The 22942-nt window shown below is 52.4% G+C and overlaps 7 protein-coding genes across 7 annotated transcripts; 5 read left to right on the forward strand and 2 right to left on the reverse strand.

Moving 5' to 3' along the window:
* Positions 1-930: 930 nt before the first annotated feature.
* On the forward strand, positions 931-4133 carry L3040_002660 (uncharacterized protein; the record flags this gene model as incomplete). The annotated part of the gene is made up of 6 exons (XM_007290528.2): positions 931-1258; positions 1367-1495; positions 1630-1807; positions 1960-2584; positions 2638-3316; positions 3421-4133. 6 exons carry the CDS (start codon positions 931-933, stop codon positions 4131-4133), a joined length of 2652 nt encoding a protein of 883 aa, XP_007290590.2.
* A 2675-nt stretch (positions 4134-6808) lies between these two features.
* L3040_002661 (uncharacterized protein) lies at positions 6809-7616 on the forward strand (the record flags this gene model as incomplete). Its single annotated transcript, XM_066155641.1, has 3 exons — positions 6809-6832; positions 6941-7145; positions 7201-7616. The coding sequence occupies 3 exons, from the start codon at positions 6809-6811 to the stop codon at positions 7614-7616; spliced, it is 645 nt and encodes a 214-aa protein (XP_066012621.1).
* Positions 7617-8794: 1178 nt separating this feature from the next.
* On the forward strand, positions 8795-10913 carry L3040_002662 (uncharacterized protein; the record flags this gene model as incomplete). The annotated part of the gene is made up of 4 exons (XM_007290526.1): positions 8795-8899; positions 8954-9101; positions 9158-9627; positions 9684-10913. The coding sequence occupies 4 exons, from the start codon at positions 8795-8797 to the stop codon at positions 10911-10913; spliced, it is 1953 nt and encodes a 650-aa protein (XP_007290588.1).
* Positions 10914-11628: 715 nt separating this feature from the next.
* On the reverse strand, positions 11629-14578 carry L3040_002663 (uncharacterized protein; the record flags this gene model as incomplete). The annotated part of the gene is made up of 2 exons (XM_007290525.1): positions 11629-14438; positions 14491-14578. The coding sequence occupies 2 exons, from the start codon at positions 14576-14578 to the stop codon at positions 11629-11631; spliced, it is 2898 nt and encodes a 965-aa protein (XP_007290587.1).
* Positions 14579-15235: 657 nt separating this feature from the next.
* L3040_002664 (uncharacterized protein) lies at positions 15236-16066 on the forward strand (the record flags this gene model as incomplete). The annotated part of the gene is made up of 7 exons (XM_007290524.1): positions 15236-15252; positions 15318-15348; positions 15408-15451; positions 15507-15565; positions 15616-15660; positions 15730-15795; positions 15870-16066. The coding sequence occupies 7 exons, from the start codon at positions 15236-15238 to the stop codon at positions 16064-16066; spliced, it is 459 nt and encodes a 152-aa protein (XP_007290586.1).
* Positions 16067-18025: 1959 nt separating this feature from the next.
* L3040_002665 (uncharacterized protein) lies at positions 18026-19575 on the reverse strand (the record flags this gene model as incomplete). Its single annotated transcript, XM_066155642.1, has 5 exons — positions 18026-18613; positions 18666-18752; positions 18808-18916; positions 19029-19095; positions 19161-19575. 5 exons carry the CDS (start codon positions 19573-19575, stop codon positions 18026-18028), a joined length of 1266 nt encoding a protein of 421 aa, XP_066012622.1.
* Positions 19576-19930: 355 nt separating this feature from the next.
* Positions 19931-22358, forward strand: L3040_002666 (uncharacterized protein; the record flags this gene model as incomplete). Its single annotated transcript, XM_007290521.1, has 3 exons — positions 19931-20206; positions 20277-21989; positions 22068-22358. The coding sequence occupies 3 exons, from the start codon at positions 19931-19933 to the stop codon at positions 22356-22358; spliced, it is 2280 nt and encodes a 759-aa protein (XP_007290583.1).
* Between the last annotated feature and the right edge of the window lie 584 nt (positions 22359-22942).

Consider the following 22942-nt stretch of genomic DNA (forward strand, 5'->3'; position numbering starts at 1 on the left):
TCGTACAAGACGGGGTCTGCGGAAGAAGCCAATTGATTTGTGTTTTGCGCGGGTGACTAGGTAGCAGAGCATCACGTGCACAGAACAAACTTTACGGGTGTTGAACTGGAAGGTGACGATGAGATGGAGCTTGAGTAATGTAAATGAACGCTTCGTCTTTTCTCCTCTCTTCTGCTCTCCGCTCCTGGGAAAATGCGAGCTCGGCATATCTTGTTACTGACTGGTTCGCTTCCAGAGCCCTTGGGACTCGCTCTCTGGTGGGAGGGTCAGCAGCTATCCGTCTCCGCCAAAATCGCTTTGCCAAAAGCCAAAGCACTGAGAATCTGCTCCCCCCTCTGCGGCAACAGCGCCGCCAATCCCAAGTTCCACCTCAGCCATCTAGGTACTGCTCAGGGCTTCGGACTTTGCTCTCTGAGCGGGCGGAACGTGTCTCCGCCGGTGACGGTCCGCTGGCATGGTAGAGCCGGGAAGAGTCAAGACGATATCTAAGCAGGGGCTGTTCTTCTCCAGCGGTTAGTATCCCTTACAAGAAAAAGGTAAATTGGAGAGTGCGAAGACCCTATTGTCCTTTGGAAATAAAGGACAACATTCGTAACTGTCCATCAATTGTTGTTTACAAAACATCGGCTATTTGGCCCCCACTTCGTGCTGCTCGACGCCACGTTACCCCTCCCCCGCTCCAATTGTGGCTGGTCGGCCCGCGCTGTTGATTCGCCCTGCAAGCTTTTGCATATGCAGACTCAGGGATTTCACTTCCAGTCCAGACGGAAGTCAATACGAACAGGACAGACACCTCAAAATCCCGATTTACTTTCAATAGGGCTCGCGAATCACAACTTTGCCTACCTACCATGATCTCTTTCTCTCACCATCCTCGGACTCTGCCCACTTGATCTGATCCATAAACGAACAGTCGCCGTCACCACCATCATGTCGTTCTTCGAGAGCGCGAAGAACGCCCTCGAAACCTTCACGTCCGATATCCAGAAGAAGGTCGATGAGATCACCAGCAACACCGAAGCCGACGACGCACCCGGCGCCGCGCCTCTCGGACTCCAGAACGCAGCCGATGATGGCCCCGCGCGCCGCGGTGCGGCCAGCAGTCCTAACCGGTTCGGCAGCTTCGCTCCCCCCCGACGAGGGAGGGGAAACGACGCAAAGTGGTTCGTCGACGGGTGCGGGTACATGTGGGCTGTGTCCGTCGCCATGGAGGAGGCGAGAGACAGCATCTGGATCTTGGACTGGTGGCTCAGCCCTGGTACGTATCTATGTGTTGTTTGTTATATGACATGCGAAGATCGAATTTCGTTGCCCTCCCCCCCCCTCCCTCGGGCCTGTTTTGGGGAATGGGCCTGACGCTGAGTAGAGCTCTATCTGAGACGGCCGCCGACGGAGAATGAGGACTACCGGGTCGATCGCTTGCTGATTGCGGCTGCGGAGAGGGGGGTGAAGGTCAATGTTATTGTTTATAAGGAGGTTTCGGCGATTTTGACCCGTGGGTGCCCCCTTCGTATCCCGTGTTGAATGTTATAGGCGAGACTAGGCGAGACTAGGCGAGAGAGAAAGGGAGAAAGAGGGATAGGTAGACGGTACTGATCGCTGATGATGATGACGACGATGGTGGAACAGTTTGCTCGGAACATAGCAAGAAGGCACTCGAGCTTCACCCTAACATCGCGGTCTTCCGTCACCCGGATCATGCCCCGAGGGGACAAGACCTCCACTCTGAGATTATGGAAAGCTTCAAGGACTTCTCGTTGAAGTCGCTTCAGCTTGCCGATGTCCCCGAAGAGACCTTCAAAGCCCTGTAAGTGGCGGGAGACGTTCTTGAAGTATCAATATTTTGATCCCCTTGGTGTCCTAGGTGTTATTACTCTCAGCTATGGTCCACTTACAAGTCTTTCAATTCACTCTCGAAATTTACTCAAGAATCATCCTTGCTGACTCCGGGTCTGATAGGTACGGCGTAAGCCAAGATGTGGTTTTGTACTGGGCACATCACGAGAAGCTGTGTCTCGTGGACGGACGCATTGCCTTTATGGGCGGCCTCGACCTGTGTTTTGGCCGTTGGGATACCAACTCCCATCCCCTCGCCGATGCCCATCCCACCGACATCAGCCAGGCTCTCTTCCCAGGTCAAGACTTCAACAATGCTCGAGTCTACGACTTTGACGATGTCCCGAACTGGGAAAACAACAAGCTGGACCGCACGAAGAACGGCCGGATGGGCTGGTCGGATATCTCCATCTGCGTGCGGGGTCCCGTTGTGGAGGATCTCAAAGCACATTTCGTGCAGCGGTGGAACTTTGTTTTCGAAGAGAAATACAACGTGCGGGACGATCCCAGATATACCGGTCTGACTTTCAACCCCGTTGAGATTCCAGAGGGCTACTATCAGGCCAACGGAAAGAATGCTGCACCAATGTCCGGAGACCAGGCTGGAGGAGACCAAGATTCATCACGTGGATTCGACGGCGGCAGTATGTTCGATGTTGAGGATTCCGAGGAAGACCGATCCAACACCGGAATGTCAATCCAGCTCGTCCGAAGCTGTACTGAGTGGAGCAACGGCGTTCCCAAGGAGGTAAGGAGTCAGCCCCCCTCCCCAAATGCATGCCATTGTAGCTGATCATCCAGAACTCGATTCAAAATGCGTACATAGAGGTTATCAAGAACAGCCAGCATTTCGTCTACATTGAAAACCAGTTCTTCATCACCGCTACGGGCGATGAGCAACACCCCGTTTCGAACCAGATTGGCGCCGCCCTCGTCGAGCGCATCGTCCGGGCCTACCAGAATGGCGAGAAGTACAAAGTCATCGTCTGCATGCCAGCCGTGCCCGCATTCGCCGGGGATCTCCACGCCGACGACAGTCTCGGTACGCGTGCCATCATGGAATACCAGTATCAAAGTATCTGTCGTGGCGGGCACAGCATCATGGAAGCCATCGAGCGGGCTGGAGTTCCCGACTCGAAGCAGTACATCCGCTTCTACAACCTGAGAAACTACGATCGCATCAACGCCGGCGCGGCCATGTCGCGCGTTCAAGACGCCAGTGGCGTGGACTACGAGGGAGCGAGACGGGAACACGACGATATGGTCGGTGCTGGCTACGATGGTCGAGGCGAGGGTACCGGTGCCTACGACGGCCGCTCGAACCCTGCGTACGAGCAGTATCAGGAGGCGGGAGCGCAAGTGTCTGATGGGAGCAAGTACGACAGCGTCAGCGAGTGCTACATGGACAACGGTCCCTCGATCACGGATATCCCGTGGGCTGGAACCGAAGAAGCGGAATTCGATGCTTTTGTCAGCGAAGGTGAGACTGAGTCTCCTCCTCCTTTCCTCCTTTCCTCCTTTCCTCCTTTCCTCCTTTCCTCCTTGAGCACCACACCGCCCCCTACCGTACTGACAGCAGTCTAGAACTCTACATCCACTCCAAGGTCCTCATAGCCGACGACCGGATCGTCATCTGCGGCAGCGCCAACCTCAACGACCGCTCGCAACTCGGCGACCACGACTCCGAAATCGCGCTCGTCATCGCCGACCCGACGCCCGTCCAGTCCGAGATGAACCACGCGCCTTACCGAGCCTCCGCGTTCGCGACGTCCCTCCGCCGCCAGCTCTTCCGCAAGCACCTCGGTCTCCTCCCCCACCAGGACCCCGCCCGGCCCGACGCCAACTTCCTGCCGATCGACCAGGCGCCGCAGAACGCGTACGACTGGGGCTCGCCGGCCGACCTCCTCGTCCGCGACGTCCTGTCCGACGAGTTCGACGAGCTCTGGACCGCGACGGCGGCGGTCAACACGCGGGTCTTCAACAACGCCTTCCACTGCGTCCCTTCGGACGAGGTGCGGAACTGGGAGGACTACCAGGCGTACTTCGCCGACTTGTTTATCGGCAGCGGTGCCGGCGCGGGCGGAGACGGTGATGGGGGTGCGGAGGTCCCAGCAGCCCGATACGCGTACGGCCACGTGGTGAAGGAGGCCTTTCCGGGCGGCGTGCGCGAGTTGAAGGAGGAGCTGGCGCGGGTGAGGGGGTCGTTGGTGGAGATGCCGTTGCTGTTTATGGATGGGGTTGATTTTGCTAAGGAAGGTCTGTCGCTTAATGCGCTGACGGATGAGATTTATACTTGAGTGTGTGAGAGAGAGAGAGAGAGAGAGTCCATTCTTCTGTACGTATACACGCGCCAGAAAAGGGAGACGCTTTCCTCTAGACTACTTTCTCTGCTAGTATAACCATCATTCGCGGTAGTGACGTGGCTGGCTGGCTGGCTAGCTAGATAGTTGGCTGTGAGATGATGGGATGGGGTGGGATAGGATAGGTAGGATTGGGTAGGATGGGCCTGGGTAGGGTAGGTGTACTGCGCGACTGATGCCTCTCGGCAACTTCGAGACGGTGAGTGAGGGAAGGTAAGTGGCGTGGCTGGTTAGCTACTTTACTTACTTCATGGCGGTTGTAGCTCTTTTATTTCTTTTTTCATGGTCACTTCAAATTGGGAAACGGAGGAAGGGGAAAAAAAGGCAACTGAGGCAGTTTCGTCTTTCCAAAAAAAAAAAAAAAAGGAAAAAAAAAAAAAAAAAAAAAAAAAAAGGCCCTATTTGTAAATCTTAGGTGATCCTTGCAAACAAGATAATTACGAATTTGACCGCTAAGAATCACATAGTTGGCTTAAGTTATACAGCTGTTTCTCGCATAAAAACGCCAAGAGGCCTTTTAATCAAAAAAGCCATTCAATCACTCCCGTTCTCAAGTCACGAAAGTTTCAAAGACCAAAATTAAAAGACGAGCTGATATAGCTCGTCGCCTATTTCAACATCTCCTTATTCCAGCGCTCGATTAAGAATTACTTTATTAATACTTATAAGTAGTAGGAGGTCACGTTTTAATAGCAGCAGCGAAAGGTACTGCTAATCGAAGACTGGAGATATATTGTTCTTCCGAACTCTAACAGAAACTAGCCTGTTGAAATCCTATAGACTACACTTTAATGGCATGTATAAGTAGGTATATGTTGGTAGGTGTACTTCCAAGCTCGCTTTGGGATTACGCAAGCTGCTTGCCATTTACGTCGACTTTACTCGATAGCTTCTGAGACCTGGCTGGGCACGGCTAGCTGGTCTTGTTGATATCGCGAGAACCGATCGAGATCTAGCTTCTCGTGAGCGGAGCTGAGCTGAGCTGGACAAGGTGGGTAGAGAGAAGGCAATTGGCTCGTCTACGCGACGCCGTCTTAACTTCTAAAGTTAAGGTATAGCACCCGGTGATTTCGCACCAGCCGTCTCTCTATGCTCTAGCCGTCTCCCGGATTGAATGCACACCGTGCATGTATATCCTGAAGTGTAGGTAAGAAAAGAGCAGACGCTTGGCAAGCCGAGCCCAAAAGCGTCCCTGCCCATATAGAGAGCCGTTCTCTGCACTGAGCTCCCCTTTGTTGTGACGTGTTGTCTGTGACAGGAGGGACGAGAAACTCTGTTTTACATTAGATCTCGCTTTTCTTTATTGGGTCCGGCAGAGTCATCTCTTGCTATCGAGATTTGTAGAACGCTATCGGCTAATACCGTCTCTACGAAGATAATCTTCCCCTTCCGATATCCAGTATCGTGGTACGAGGCGGGCCAGGTAAATAGCATTTCAGCATGTCTTTTCGTTGATAATGGTTTTGGGTCGTTTTTCTACTCTAGAACCAGCTTTCCACGGGGTTCTGGACTTCTGCTGACGAAACAAAAAAAAAGCGCTGGTCACAAGCGAGAGTCCATTCTTTTGTGTACTTTCGAATCTGATCATTGAATCATCATACTTCCGGGCTACTTCGATGTACTCCAGTCATGCTGGCATCAGTCCGCAGAGCATTCCGGAAGCGCCTGAACCTGATCCCTCTTTCCTTCAGCAGCTGGTTTGCTGGGCCCAGCCCCTATTTCGGTTTACCTTCTACGAGACAGAGAGAGTGCAACGTCGGAGAATCTGCATCCCATACATAGAAATCCCCGGAATTGGTATATTGAGGTCCGTACAAGACGGCATCTTGATTCATGTTCTCGAAAGATCTAACGATGCTCGCTTATCGTGTTGATATTTGTTTGGAGCGAGAAGGGGGATTGATTTGATTACCCCGCTACCCCTGAGTTGACCCCCACTTCCTCTCGCTTGCCGGATCGGCAAAACAAAATAGAAGTAAAACTAAGCTGAGCTACCTACGCTAAAATCCGCCCCCTTCTATAGAAACCAAAAAAAAAAAAGAAGAAGAAGAAAAAGAAGCAAAAACTCCGACGCAACCCGTGGGGTACGTCTTAGAAAAACCCCCTCGGGGTAGGGTTTATTTAAAGCTCGATAACGCGTATTAATCCTGTTCGAACGACCTTGGCGTATGTATTAATCCGGTTTCGTTGTTAATCGAATGTTCGCTGTTAGGACACCAGTTAGCAAGTGCACTCATACCCAAGTAAGCGAAGGGATCTTACTAAAGTCGTGTGCCCCGATGGACGAAAGCAGGAGTGGTGGGTGGATATTTGAACGAGTGAATTTTTTCGGACTTCTTGCCCCCAGTTCCGTGCCGAAGTTTTAGCCTCAGTATCTAAGTCACTAGATCGGGCCTTGCTCGCTGATACTACGTCTTCACTACTGGCTCCAGCCTCTCCTTTTTTGGACGCACTAATGCCAGAAGCCAGGTACGATGGAGTCGCCCTACGTCTGCGGGATCTAGGCTCTTGTCTGTCTAGAACGGCTTAGCCCCTGCCCTGTGAAGAGCGACTGTCGCATCTGACGTGCTTGAAAGCCCATTATGCCATGCTATGCCGTGCCGATTGCAATGATGGGATCCAGACTGGCGACACATGTAAAGCGTCGAGCTCTCGGGATCCCACACAAGCATTGCGACTATCCCACATACACACGATCCTACGTACAGTAACAGCCTTGAATAAAAGCGCCAAGAATTGCACAGGATAACTTGTTGGACTTGGGCGGCACTGGATATATTGGCTCGTATATCCTCGACCAGATTGTCAAAGCAAAGGATTCGTTTGGAGGTATCGCCATCTTCACCTCGCCGAGTACAACAGATGAGAAGGCGTGGCTGCTGAACAACCTGCGGGCGAAAGGAGTGAGGGTTATTATAGGCAGAGGACTCGGTGAAGGCATTCCAAGGTGTGAATTTCTATAATCTTTCACTTACGATTACTGATGCTGACACGGTCTCTGTAGGTGTCCATGTAATCATCAGCGCCGTCGGGCGAAATGTAATTGCAGAGCAAAACAACTGGATCGAGTTGGCCGAGCCAGCTCCAACAGTCAAGCGTTTCTTCCCTTCTGAATACGGAACCGACATAGAATATGATCCCGAGTCTGTGAGCGAGCCGCCGCATCAGCAGAAACTGAAGGCCCGGGCGGCGCTGAAGGAAGTGAAAGACCTTGAGTACACGTATGTCGTGACTGGGCCTTTCGCAGACGTTGGTGGCTATCTTGGAAAGAATCCACACCCACCAGGTATCGGATGCTTCAATGTCAAGGAGAAGAAGGCCGTGGTCATCGAGGATGGGAAGGGTAAGGTTAGCTTGACCACACCAAACGAGCTAGTCGTTGTCCTCCTGGCTGGCTGGCGAAGTGCTAACGGCAAGTAGTGTTGGGAGATTGGTCGTCAAAGCCTTGATGCACCCCGATGCTTCTCGCAACCGTGCTCTTCGAGCCAACTCCTTCACTACCACTCCCTTGAAAATCGTCGCTGAGTTTGAGAAGCAGACTGGGGTGAAATGGGACATTTCTTATAGTAGCCTCGAGAAAGTGCGGGAGCTTGAGAAAGAAGCGTACGACAACAAGAACACAGCTGCTACTGTCTTCACTCTACTCTGTACACAGACATTCTCCTTGAGGACACACGGAAAAGAGGATCTGGGGATCCGGGGGAACCTTGTATGAGCAGCGGGATAATGGTCTGATTGATGCCGAGGACATGGAGACTTTGGAGGATGCTATCAAAGCTACCATTGCAGCCCAGCTGTCCGCGAATTCTTGATGGTGAGGCTCACTCCTCCATACACGCAAACTCCAAGAGTAGCCTAGGTCCAAGTTAGGGCATTGTGCTTGAAGTGCCAGCCGCTTCGTACCTTCCAACCACGTGACTCGTCTTTCGTGCTGCATCCTCTGCAGCTGTAATGGCGTATAGCACAGAGTTGATCTGCTTTTGCTATCTACGGAAGTCGAGTGCTTGGTTATAAGAGCTTTGTTCTCGTTGGTGACCTACGCCGTCCTCCCTGGCTCTCGGATCTCGACTCGAGAGCGCGGTTGCTGGAACGCAACCCTCACCAAAATCAATGCAGGAAAACACATCTGCAGCGATGTAGACAATAATCTGCTGTTTCTCCTCCTCCTCCGCCAAGTCCTAATTGCAATGCATTCATTATCATCTATCTGCTCTATTCAGACCCGTTCCTGGACAGCCGACTGCTCACTGACTACGATGCGGCTTTCAGGATTCATCGGCGGGCATAAGACAAAGACCGTCGACTCATGGGGTAAGAGCGAGTCTACCCGGGTGCTAAGTTGCCATTTGTACCTTCCTCCACTGTTGGCTGGATGGATTTGTGATATCTTCGTTAAGAATTTTAGTCTTCCTCTTCTTTTCGTTCCGTTCTGTCAATATCAACATCGGCATCGTTACCTTTACCGACTTTCAGCCATCACTAGGAAGCCATAAACCACCACAAATTCTTGTTATCCTGCTTCTCTGCTTTCTAGTGATTCATTACCAGACTAGCATCATCAACCAGTCTATTCGCGACTTGACAACAAATAGCTCGACATGCTGGAAACACTGGGAATGCTGATCGAGATGGTGACCAGATGGCTGACGGAGAACCCATTCACTTTTGGCATTGTACTCATGGTTGGCCTCTCGGTCTTTTCTGTACGTACCGAGCGTCTTCGCTGAAGTGTCGATCGTATAGCTGATGGGACGTAGTTAGGATTGACCGTCTACAACTTAAAATTCCACCCTCTGGCCAAGATCCCAGGCCCGTTCCTGGCGAAGATCACAAACTTGCACTCGCTCTACCATGCATGGAAGGGCGACAGGCATCTGGAGTTCTGGAGATGCCATGAGAAATACGGTCAGCCATTCCTCTACCTGATTATGTGCGCCGCATTAACTGGCAGTGCCTCGCAGGCCCCGTTTTCCGATTTGGTCCCAACGGCGTCTCCTTCAATACCAACTCGGCATTGAAAACAATCTACGACAGGAATCACAACATTCAGAAGTCGCAATTCTATTCCGTGTTTCCGCCTACGAAGGACACGTTCAATACCCATAGCTCGATTGACAAGAAAACACATTCTGAGAAACGCCATGTCCTTAGCCAGGCCTTCTCAGACAAAGCCTTGAGGGATATGGAAAAGTACGTCTTGGCCAACGTGCGGAACTTCTGCTCAAAACTAGGGGCCAAGCCTCCAGCGACTGAGGAGCCCGGCGAGGAATCAGGATGGAGCGTTGTGCACAATATTGCGGATTGGTGCAATTACCTTACCTTCGATATCATGGGTGACTTGTGCTTCGCAAAGGCGTTTGGTATGCTTGAGCATGAGGAGAATCGACAGGTGATTGATCTCATGGGAAGTGCAGCCCGTATGCATTTGATTGTCAGTCTCTTTTCCGTCAAACCCGTCTTGCCCCTATATAGCGCTGACTCTTGCAGCTGGGGACTAGCCCGATTATCAAGAAGCTTGGTCTCGACAAGATTCTCTTCCGCAAGATCCACAAGATGAGAATGGCGTATATGGCGTACAGCAAAGCCCAGTCCGTAGAGCGCACCAAACTTGCAAGGGTGGCAGACCGCAGAGACTTCTTCCACTACCTCCTTGAAGCCCGCCACAGAAACAGCGGCCAAGGATTCACCGATACTGAGCTCTGGGGCGAAAGCAACCTGCTCATCATCGCAGGGTCGGATACCACGTCGACTGCCCTCGCATCTGCCTTCTTCTACCTTGTCCACAATCCTATCGCTCTCGAAAAGCTTACGAAAGAAGTGCGGAGTTCGTTCAGAAACGTGGAGGAGATCACCATGCGTGATGATCTGAGCCCCATATCCTACCTCCGTGCCGTTCTCGATGAGGCAATGCGTCTTTCGCCGCCCGTCGGTGGAATCCTTCCCCGTGAAGTCTGTAACGGCGGCATTGAGATCGATGGTATATACATCCCAAATGGCACTGATGTGGGAGTACCGCATTACGCCATCCATCACAGCGAACGGTATTTCCCTTCGCCGTTCGAGTTCAGGCCCGAGCGCTGGATCCCCGGAGCACAGTTGTCAGATTCAGCAGGGTCGTCAGAGTCGACAACAATCAGCGTCAGTCATGCGAGATCTGCGCTGTGCACATTCAGCCGTGGCCCCCGAGGATGTATCGGCAAAAAGCTCGCGTATATGGAGTTGGAGGTTGCTCTAGCCCGGACGGTATTCATGTACGACATGAGACTGGCGGAAGGACCCCCGGCTGGCGAGCGTAATGAGGCTCTCGGCTTGGGACAGGAGACGAAGCTGGAGTACCAGCTCCAGGATTGCTTCACCAGCAAGAAGAATGGGCCGATGATGCAGTTCCGCCTCAAGGACTGCTGGGCGAAGGAATGCGAGGACCCCAAATGCTGGGAAAAGCGATGCCGGGACAAGAAGTGCTCGGAGAGCTGTCTCGCGTCCAGGTTTGCCCACCACGGCCACTGCGACGTCCCGGAGCCGGGGGACTATACACCGTACTGCATCTGCCGGAGCACGATCCGGGGCGGGAAGAGAAACCGGTGTGCGAAAATTGATTGTCCTACCAAGTGGTTTCACTTGGAGTGCGTCGGTCTCGCCCGCGTCGATCGCTCATGGTGTTGTCAACATTGCCGTGGGGAGACAAACGGAGAGCCGAGCGTGAGGACATACCTATGACACGACGCAACGGAACGGACGGAACCAGAGGATTCTTTTGGAGTGCGATTTGTTATCTGGCGTTCCGGGTTTCTTATATATGGCGTAGCATGGAATAGTATAGCATAGCAGCATTATAGCATTATAGCGTACCATTATAGCGTAGCATTATAGCATAGCCTAGCGTACTCAGGTAGCGAGATGAAATGTAGCTTTTGTAAATTCTGGCACTTTAACCGATAGTACACACACACACACATATACAATAAAAGGAAAAGAAATGACAAGCACCATTTAGCAGCAGATAGGAATATAAATAGGGGGGGGGGGGGGGGGGGTAATACAGGTGGAAAGTCGATGCTAGAGCTTTTTATTGAGCTGCATCTTCGGTCCGACGCCACAAGCTCGAAAGAAAGGTCGAGGGAGGGCGCAAACTCGGAAATTGTACGGTATGCGTGGCTGGAAAAAGGTCAAGTTCGAGGGTTCGAACCGATGGTGAGGGCTGAGCTTGATGAGCTGATGAGAGCCGAGTTGGGACAAAATCCAATCAAGCGATGGGAATAGGAATAGGTGAGGGTGAGATACAACGAATACAACGGGTAGAGGACGGACAGAATAGAGCAGTTTGTATTTATCACACGCTACATACACCGAGTTACATCCACGCATCCCCAAACCTGGGAGGGTGTTCATCTCCTCCCCAAGTCGAGGCCTTAGACATGCACAGTCAAAAGTCTCAGAACTCAATCTTCCAGTCTTCCCCAATTGAAACACCCGGTCTCTTCACCACCGCCCACGCGGCGCTCTTGCCTTGCGCGGGGTTATACTGCAGCTCCAACACGCCTTTGTCTCCCTTCACTGTAACCTTTTCCGCCCACTCCTTCGGGGCGCCGACGATGATGATGCGGTCCACACCCACGGGCTTCATGCTCTTGACGTACTTATCCGTCAGCTTCCCCTTAGTGCCGATATCTGTGCTCTGAAGAACACCGTTCGAGAAGGAGAATCGGCGATGGATGTAAGCACCTTTCTGGTAGTCAAAGGTCTCACCATCATCGACGTACAGCGTGCCGGTCGCTTCGCCGGCTTTGGAGAGGACGATAACGAGGGTGTAGGGATCCCATTTCATAAGGCCACTTGAGCGACGTGGGCGGTCTTTGCGCGGGATGATATGTCCACCTTGCATCAGCAAAGGAATCTTTTCCAGCGGTGCGGCGATGGTGTTGGCGCCGCGGCCAGAGTAGATCTGGTAGGTGAAATAGTCGTAGTAGATCTCGTCGTCGGCGAGGTAGATATCGGTCGTCTCGGTATCCTTGGTTACAATAGGCTTAGCAAGGAGACCCGTCTCGCCGACGAAGAATTGGTCGTCGATGGCGAACCCTTGTTCATCGGCTGGGTACTCAAAGTAATGAGGTCGAAGGATGGGAGTGCCGTTCACGCTGGCTTCATGGAAGGCCGTGTACCAGGCTGGGAGAAGGGTGTAGCGGAGGCGGAGGGCCTGCGTGATGATCCTTGTGTATGGCTCGCCGGCGAGGTAGGGCTCACGGCGACGGGTGTCAATGTGAGCGTGACCGCGGAAGAAGGGATAGAAGGCGCCGGATTGGTACCAGCGGGTTAAGAGGTCCTTGTCGGGGTTACCGAAGAAACCTCCAACATCGGCGCCGGCGAAGGGATACCCGGCGATACCGTTGTTGATGATCATTGGGAAGGCGGCTGCGAGGTGAGACCAGTCGGCTTGGTTATCCCCAGTCCACATGGCGCCCAGACGTTGAGAGCCGGCGTAGAAGGACCTGGTGAGGACAAATGGGCGCCGGATTTCACCCTTCTTACGCTCAAGCATTGCTTGGTAAGTGGCGTTGTGGAAGGTCATCCCGTTAATATTGTGGACATCCCGATGCTCCCAGTTACCGTGGTGGAGGTTGTCCTTTGGCATGGTTGTCTCGGGACCGTTGAAGACGGAAGGCTCGTTCATATCATTCCATATGAACAGGTTGGCTGCGGAACCCTTGAACGCATCATACTTAAAAAGATCGATCCACCATTTGATCGCGGCAGGGTTGAAGCAGTCGACCCAGTGGGAAGACCCAGGCCAACACCAGCCATCGTAGATGTTGCCATCCTTATTGTGAACTGCCAAATCCTTCTTCTTGAGCTCCTCTACGACGTGGTACCCTTCCTTGTTCTTAATGTGTGGGTCGATGATAGCCACAAGCTTTCTCTTGGACTCGTCCAGTTGCTTGAGCATGCCCAGCGGGTTGGGGAACCTGAGCGGGTCCCAAGTAAAGTATTGCTTATCATCGGTATACTCAATGTCGAGCCAGATGATATCATAAGGAATCCGGTACATGGTCATCTTGCGGTCAACCTCCTTCACGTCCTCGTCAGTGTTGTAGTTCCAGCGGCATTGGTGGTAGGCGATGGAGAACTCTTGCGGGAGTTGAGTGTAACCAGTGAGCTCGCCGTACGCCTTGGTGACCTCCTTAGCCGTAGGGCCGAGGAAGACGAATACATCAATGAGACCACTCTCAGAGAACCAGTGCGTCTTGGTATCCTTCTTGGATCCAATTCCAAGACTCAATGGGTTGTGAGCTTCGGTCTCCTTGATAACATCCACCCAGGTCTCGGCGGCGTTCAACCAGAACACCCCAACAGTCGAATCCTTCTTGTGGGCATGCATAAAGGGAATGGCTCCGTAGAGGGTCATTGGGCTGTCCATGATGTACTCAAAAACATCGGCATTGTACAATCGGTAGGGGTCTGTGTGGCTAGGGCCATTTGCACCCCGAGTCTCCTTCAGCGACAATCGTCCAGCGTGCTCTGGGATGCCCATAACATGCTCATAGCCAGGGAATGTGATGTCAAGAGCAACGCTTTCAGGGCCCCTGGGCTTCGAATCTGTGTTTCCACCGAAAGACTCATCCCACCAAGTGCTCTCATCTTCGCCCTCTGGGACGGCTGGAGCCTCCTCTCCTTCCTTTATCTCGGGCTCTGGCTTATCGATCTTCGGTCTCCAATGGTCCACATTTAGCAACCCTCGGTCGTTAAACTTGATCTGTGTCTCATCGTCTCTCTTAAAGTCGATTCCAAAAGGCGCAAAAGTGATCACAGCCTCGAACTTGCCTTCAGGACCGTACTTCACAATGGTCCTCTCGGCGCCTCTATCCTCGGCCACAGTCTTGCTCAAATCTAGTCCACCGACAATGGCCCACGACTCAGCCTCGTTATATCTCTCTTTCCTCGCTTTACTGTCATGCCGTAGCTGAATGTCCCCCTTCTGACGCTTCTCTTCATCGATCTCCACTCTCGCCGAGCCGGACTCCAGAAACGAAATGGTAAGCGGTAGCCGGACCGTCTCGCCATTGGCGTCAATGGTCTTCAGGATGGTGCCTTTGAGCTGTCCCTCTTTCCAACTTAGGGACTCGGGTGTTATCCTGTAGGGGGCCTCCCATTGCTTGCCCAGGCTCGATGCCTTGTCGGCGTACTGCCGGTTGCGTTTGCAGAAGCCGGACTGATCGCATGTCTTGAAGTTCTCGTGCTTCACGGACACTATGTAGGATGAGAAATTGTTATGATCAAATGTACAGAAGTCATGAATTACCAGCAGGTGTGAATAGGGAGAATGCGGACACGAGCACAAGTAAAGCTGTCCATCTCTGGGCCTGGGTCTGGCCTGTTAAACGAGCCATAGTCGGAGCAGGGAAAGAGTCTTTGTTCAATGCCGGCAGAGCAGCATGTAGGAGAGACAACGAGATAGGCAGCAAATGTAATTAGTATCGACCTGCAGTGCAATGAAGGTTGAACGATGAAGCTGTTGATAGCCGGTCTGGTTCCCTCCAAGGCTGAAGCTGGCCTCAAGTCAATCCCCCCAAGCAGTGACCTCAATCCTGGTCGAAACAGCTATATGGTCTTGGCGAGCCCGTTCACTTCACGGCCAATATTCGGTCTTGAAAGCGCCAAGTTGGGTCGCAGAGGCTCATCTTGGATATGTCAAGTTTGACTTGTTCCCATCTCCTAATCATGTAATCCATTTCCTTTGTATTATTTTCATTTTGCGCACATTTTGTTTGGACTTGTAAAGTGCATTTCCAGAAACTTCAGAAACTGGAGTTATGCAGAGTCTCACTTTCGGATTAACCTACTGGATAGAAGAGGCCGGCTAGCAGCCCCACTAGCCCCTCCCACCCCTCCTCCCCAAAAACCTTTCCGATGAACAAAACACCACTATCACCACCACTACTACCAAAGATCTTGAGATATTTGGACACCTGAGCCCCTAGACTCAAGGAATCCTCCGCGCTTCTGCGAACTCACGAGAAGAACACGTACGACTCAACGACAACACCATGTCTACCGAACAGACGTAAGTGCTACACAGCAGATACTTAGATGCGACCCCTCTGTTGGCGGTGTAGCTGACGGGAATAGCTTCATTGCTATTAAGCCAGATGGCGTCCAGGTGTGCTACTCTCCTACGGAATAGCTAAATGGTAGTGAAGCTGATATGCGGCTATACAGCGTGGACTCATTGGCCCCATCATCTCCCGATTCGAGGCCCGCGGGTATGTCGCCCTACATCCGGACTGAAAATAAAGCCGTGAATCTAATACAGCGCAGATACAAGCTTGCCGCTATCAAGTTGATGACTGCTAGCCAAGAGCACCTGGAGAAGCACTGTTAGTCTCGCTGGCATGCTCACATTATGCAATTTCTAATGTGTAAACAGACGAGGATCTTTCTTCCAAGCCTTTCTTCCCAGGACTCATCAAGTGTACGCTCTCTCCACCCTCCTCCTCTTACAATATCTATCCATCTGTACATACATACTAACAACAAACAGACATGGGATCTGGCCCAATTTGCGCCATGGTCTGGGAAGGCCGTGACGCCGTCAAGACCGGCCGTGGTACGTTCTCTTGCCCACCCGACCCCGCGCCTCTTCCTCTCCCCTCAAAAATCTCCTACTAACATCCCTCACAGTCCTCCTTGGAGCCACCAACCCCCTCGCTTCCGCCCCCGGTACCATCCGCGGCGACTACGCCATCGACGTCGGCCGCAACGTCTGCCACGGTTCCGACTCGGTCGAGAACGCCAAGAAGGAGATCGCTCTCTGGTTTAAGGAGGGTGAGGTCCAATCGTGGAAGTCGACCCAACACGACTGGGTTTACGAGAAGTAGATTATTTGTCTTGATGGGTAGATGGATGTGCTGAGAGGTACATCAAATGCATACTTGCTTCTGCCTTCTTCCTCTGCTGCAGACGATGGTCCCCGGATATCGGAAACAGATGACGGTTGATGGTGGATACAGACAGACAGATACATAGACCAAAAAGTTCCTGCAATGAACCAATGGACATGATTTACGAAAACAGCGAGGGGACTGCACCCTATCGAAAATAGGAGGAATCCCGAGAAAATGTTTTGTGATTCTCGTGGAGTCTTACATATCTACATGAATTCTCTAGTACTGGAGCCCTGACTCCGTTTATCCTTCCTGTCATATCCACTCACAAAGTATGTGAATAGTCCTCGTTTGCCTGCTCGTCGATTACTTGAAGTTCTGTTCCACCACACGACAACCAGACAGAGAATATGCTGCCACGTCCCTTCTTCTGGCCACCTACGGATTTCTTTCCGTGTTCATCCACGTCCAGGCCTCTCGATAAGAATAAGCCGTCCCCAGCCCTCGCCGAGCTTTAACCCCCCCCCCCCCCCCCAATGCCAGCTCTCCGTCCAGTTAAGTCCATCCATATGTCTGGTACTAGGAGGGTGGTAGCCTTTAGCATCTCTATCTGCTCTTGATGTATCCGAATTCCACGATTTCCATCACCCCGACCCTCTTCAACCCACCCTCCTCCTCCGACTCCCAGGCCCAACCCCACCACCAACCGCCCCCGTCCCAGCAGCAGGACTCGTATTCCTCCCTCCGACAGCAACCTTCCCGCCACCATTCCCAAAGACCCTCCTCCCCAACGCAAACACCCTCCCCAGCCTCCCCACAAACACCCGCGCGAACCACGGCGTCGCCCACACGCTGACCGCCACCCGGACGGGCAACAACACCTTGGTGATAGCGTACGCCGTCGCAACCTCGACAAGGATCTTCGTGCCCTGCTCGCTACTACTTCTGTATACCTTCCCCATCCCCTTCCCTTCTTCCTTCTCCTTCTCCAGCATCCCATCTCCCCCACCAAAACCTCCTCCTCCTCCTCCTTCACCTTCACCCCTCACAACGCCCTCACCAGATCCATCAGGTGGAGCCCGAGCCCCAGCCCCAGCCTCAAAACCAAACCACCCCTTCCGACCAAACCACCGCCCGAATCGCTCCGCGCCCGCCCGCACGTTCTCCCCTAGCCACTGGCCCCCCTGCGGCAGCGTGTTCGTGTAGTGGAATGTGGCGGCGAGGCCGACGAGCGGCGCGATGGCCGTGAGCTCGTGGAGGATGAGGAAGGCTGTGAGGTGTGAGAGGGGGGCGGTGCGGAGGGTGGATGTGTAGCGGTGGAGGCGGGGGGGGAGGCGGGCGAGGAGGCGGGTGAGGTGGGGGTTTGGAGGCGGCATTTATATATATATATATATATATTTTCCCTTCGGAGGACAGGGGAGGGAGAAGGTATTCTTTGGGCGGATGCGGGATGTGGTAGTGGTAGTGGTGTGGTTTGATGGGTTCGGGAAAGTTGGTGTCGGCGTTGGGTGAGGTTGGTTTAAGTTAGGGAGTTAGTTGGTTATTGATGTTGATTGATATGTTGGGGGTCGGAAAGAGACGCGCTCGCGCGACGGGCCGAGGCTTGGGAACTAGACCCTCCTTTCTCTGTCATTCTGGGGCTTCTACTAGATCTCTATATTGGATATTGGGAAATTCTGTCAATCAGACGTGACGACTATTCACGGGATTAAGTACCAAGCTGTATTATGCTGGAGTATGTTTATTAGTATCAGTACCTTGTAGGAGCTCCTCAGTAGGTTTACATTTGAGATGCTCAACTGAGCATCAGTGTCGTCGATACATTGAGATATAAGATGACCTGTAGCTCATAGCCCATCGCACCATGTATCATAAGTCTTTCAATCATAGCTCAGAAACCCACCAATTACACAGCTTTGCAGACACTGTAGAGCAACATCTCCAACAGCCCAATCAGACAGCATCCAGCAACTTCTCATCAAGCCACTCCGCGAGCCTCCCCCCACCCCCGAGAATTTGAATCTCAGCCTTCACATTGAGCACGAGCATGACTCGCAGCTCCCGCATCCACTCCGCATCCACCTGCCCGCCCCTCTCTAACATCCTCACCGCAACCCTGCGATCCCTCGCCGACAACCTCAGCAGTCCCGGCTCCCCTTCCCCGACCCCCACCGCGCCAATATCACCGCTCCTTACGCCAAGCCACCTCACGCTTGGAACAGCGAGATCCTGCTCGTGAGCCAGCGACTGAGAGCCGTGCTTGTACGTCGCCATGATCCCGATCCCGTCCGGGTCGAAATCGACAAGTGCTAGGATGGCGATGGACGGGTGGCACGTGGAGAGCAGGTGCAGGAACTGGCGGGTTTGGATGTCCGGATAGCCTTTGGCTGTGAGGAGGATCCCTCTCCCGGCGAGGGAGGATTGCCAGTATTGGGCGGAGGCGAGGGTGCGGAAGGTTGCCTCCTTTTCGATGACGAGGATCCATCTCACGTCCAGGAATTGAATTGTGGAGATCTCGCTTGGATTGGGGATGAGGAGGCCCTGGCTGGTATTAGCATATGTGAGATTTTGATTTTCGGAAAGGCGAACCTGCCTCTGGCTCGGTGGCGAGGTCAATGACTGACTCATCTTTTCTCGTTAGGAGGAGTGAGCCGGCAACAAGACCTTTGGCTGCTGCTACCTGATCCAAGATCGGTTTAGAGAAGGGCAAGAGAGGAGAGGTGAGGTGGACAGACCACGTTCAAGGCATCTCTGTTGACGCCGAATGTGTAGGCGATGTCGTCAACGTAGCGATCGACCACCGCTTGCTTCATAAACAGCTCTGGCTCTCGATAGTAGATATCTCTGGTTGAATGTTAGTAACCATGAAGCAATACAGCACATTTTGGGGATCTGGAAGGGCAAAGGGTAGTAGTAGGCATCGATGCTGCAGTCGAGGCTCATGTAGGCATTCAACCTTTTCGTCGTGACTATTCCCGTCACAAGAGCTTCATGGGAAAGTTCCAGAATCCTCAATAACGCAGCTGTATGAGCATCCATTAGCAGTGCTGATGCAGTGCGGTGCAATGCAACAAGGAGCTTGTATTACTGAACTTCCAGGCCTCCTTCGCGTTCTTGCTGGGGAAAGTAATCATTCTGGACTTTTCCCTCTCTCCGTCACCGTCACCGTCGTCGTCGTCTTGCTCGCATTGGGGCTTGTGGGACTTGGACTTGGACTTGGACTTGGACTTGGATCGGCTTTTCAGCTGTATCACAAGCTCCTTCTTTTCATCCAAGAGGCAATCTGTGATGGACTCGAAAATGTCTTCAATCTTGGAGATCACGAGGCCCAGTTGGTTGGACTTGGATGCTCTGGTAACGTGGACATGGACTTGTGAGGGAACCTGGCGGTCGTTGTCACCATCTGCTGCAGTGGTAAGTCGATGTCTGTGTGGTGAGTTGGAGAGCAATGATCCTCTGTTTGGCGAACCCTGCACATAGCCTGCGACGAGGTCGATATCCATGCTATCTCAATCATAAATATGAATATGAGACTTAGGTTATGGGCAGTGGCAGTGGCTCAGGAACGCGGATAGGCATGGTACCTTATGGCAGGGTACTCGAGTGGTGTCGTTAAAATGGACGGTGGAAGTGAGATGTTTTTATATGCAGGGCCAGGGTCCAAAACCAAAAAAAAAAGTAGGCGTTATCTTATCTGATCCATGCCGAAGCTCACATTCGGATTAGGAGTACCTCCCATGTATTATCGTCTGCACCCAATTTTGATTGACTGTCTGCGAGAAGGGAAAGGGGCAAAACGGTGCATGAGTACAGAATCTGGACGAAGCATTACCTGGGCTCTACTCAGAGTCTGCAGACATGGTGACCTTAAAGACACCATTAAAGCCTGTCAACGGACACGCGGCAGCGACAACAACAGCAGCAACAGCTGTCGGCGAGAAGAGGTCAATTGATACGGTGGAGAAGAAACCCCCCTCTGCAAAGCGTCCGAAGATCTCAGAATCCACCGACAAATCAAGATGGCGCATGTTGGACGAAGGGGGCAGACAGACATGGCATTATCTCCAAGACGACGGCGAGGCAGAGAATTGGCCTCAATCCGATGCAGATAGGTGGTACCTGGGTCTGCCCATGGTTAGTGCTTCTTGCTTGCCCCTGGGATGTGTAGGTTCTATGCTGATTTGATCTAATATGATTCAATCAGGACCTGCCAGACCTTCCTGCTGCAAAGACGGCCCTCGATTCGGTCAAGAACGGCCTTGAATTCTTCCAACACCTCCAGCTTCCACCGGGGAATTGGGGCTGTGAATATGGCGGGCCAATGTTCTTGCTACCAGGTTTTGTCATAGCCTGGTATGTCACCGAGACTGAAATCCCGACCCACATCGCTACAGAGATGAAGAACTACTTGTTCGCTAGGGCACATCCCGATGATGGAGGTTGGGGTCTGCATATCGAGGGCGAGAGCTCCGTCTTTGGGACGGCAATGAACTACACAGCTTTGCGTATTCTGGGTGTAAGTGAGGAAGAGCCACGAATGATTCGGGCCAGGGGCACCTTACACAAGCTGGGGGGAGCAAGATGCGGTCCTCACTGGGCGAAGTTCTGGCTCAGTATCCTGGGAGTTTGCAAGTGGGAGATAGTCAATCCGGCGCCACCTGAGTTCTGGCTACTTCCTGATTGGGTTCCCTTTGCGCCGTGGCGATGGTGGATCCATATGCGAATGGTTTACCTTCCCATGTCATTTATATGGTCCAGACGCTGGACTTTCCCCGAGACAGCTCTTATACGGGAGCTCAGGCAGGAACTCTTCGCGGAGCCATACGAATCTATCAACTGGGCAGCGAATCGGGACACCATAGCCGAGAAGGATAACTATCATCCTAAATCACTTCTACTGAGAACGGCAAATTGGATTCTTGTCAATGTACACAACCCGCTCACCAGGGTCAACTGGTTGGTTAAGAGAGCGGAAGACTGGGTCTGGAAACTTGTCCAGATGGAAGACAAGAACACTGATTATTCTGACCTTGCGCCTGTCAATGCGCCCATGAACTTTCTCGTCTGTTACATCAAGGAGGGACCAAAGGCCTACTCCGTAGAAAGACACAGGGACCGCCTGGCCGATTACCTCTGGGTCAACAAGGAAGGTATGATGGTGAACGGGACCAATGGTGTCCAATGCTGGGATACTGCGTTCCTAATTCAGGCTGTAATGGATGCTGGCTTGGCTGAAGACCCGAAATGGAGGCCGATGCTCACCAAGGCTCTTGAGTTTTTGGATGACCAGCAAATGCGTGAGAATGTGGATGATCAAGCCATATGCTATAGACAGCAACGAAAGGGTGGATGGGCGTTCAGTAACAAAGACCAAGGATACGCGGTCAGTGACTGCATTTCCGAGGCTCTGAAGGCCGTACTGCTGCTTCAACGGACGCCAGGATACCCCACGCTTCTTGAGGACCAGCGAATCTACGATGCCATCGATACGCTTCTTACTTATCAGAATGCTTCCGGCGGCTGTGCATCCTACGAGCCTACGCGAGGATCCGAACGTCTAGAGATGCTCAATGCCGCTGAAGTCTTTGGCAGAATCATGATTGAGTACGACTACCCAGAATGCACGACTGCGGTTGTGACAGCTCTCTCACTTTTCACCAAATACTACCCAGACTACAGGACTGAGGACATCCGGACCTTCAAGGCTAGAGCAGTTCAATATATCAAAGATGCTCAGAGTCCTGATGGAAGTTGGTACGGTAGTTGGGGCATCTGCTTCACTTACGCAGCGATGTTTGCACTGGAAAGTTTGGCGAGTATCGGCGAGAAGTATGAGAATAGTGCGTTTTCTCGCGCCGGCTGCGATTTCCTCGTCTCTAAGCAAAGGGAAGACGGCGGCTGGTCGGAAAGCTATCGCGTGAGTTCCCTTTCTCCTTCCTTTTATCCACATCACTTCCCTCCCCCTTGTTCGATTGAAGCTAATACACCCCTCCAGTCCTGCGAGACAGCAACCTACATCGAACACCCCACCGGCTCCCAAGTCGTCATGACAGCCTGGGCCATCATCGGCCTCCTAGAAGCCTCCTATCCGGACCGTGCACCCATCGAGAGGGGCCTTCGTCTCATTATGCGCAGGCAGCAGCCCAACGGGGAGTGGCTGCAAGAAGCCATCGAGGGCGTCTTCAACAAGAGCTGTATGATCTCGTACCCGAACTACAAGTTCATCTTTCCCATGAAGGCTCTGGGCATGTTTGCCAAGAAGTATGGGGATGTGGCGTTGCTTTAGAGATGGTCTGATCTTCTCATCTCCTGGTCGCAGGATCAGCCTGGCGTTATATGAATCTCTCGTTCCATAAACGGTCTTTTGCTCAAGCTTGCATCACATAGAGTTAATAATGACAGTAGTAATGGTAATCTAGCATCATAATCTAATCCCAGATATTCACGAATAGACAGCGAGCGTCCTCTCCTTCTCTTCTCTGCTCTTCTCCCTTCCTTTCCCTTGACCGCCGACCGGTAGGTAACAAAGCATGGGTATCCCCGCATAAGGTACCGGACAGCTCGAAAATAATAGGCCAAGATAGTTCATTCTGTAAAGGAAGTGGATCTAGCCATACCGAGAAGAGAGTCTTATAGTTTTAGAAATATCTCAGAAATGGAATTGTATTGGTTTCAAGTAACATGGTCACTTTGAAAACTTCAAGAAGCGACGATAGAACTCAATGAAGTAAACGTTGTATGCGCAGAGGATGGAGTTCACACGCAGTAGGATGAAGAACTCAGTGTCCAGACCCGCAAACACTCCTGCCCTATCTCAATCGTTGGTTCTGCTCGACAACTCCAATGCAGAGTCACAGCATGTCAAAAACA

Source organism: Drepanopeziza brunnea (genome assembly GCF_022702325.1).
Source record: "Drepanopeziza brunnea f. sp. 'multigermtubi' strain 214-2 chromosome Unknown ctg3, whole genome shotgun sequence".
Lineage (NCBI taxonomy): Eukaryota > Fungi > Ascomycota > Leotiomycetes > Helotiales > Drepanopezizaceae > Drepanopeziza > Drepanopeziza brunnea.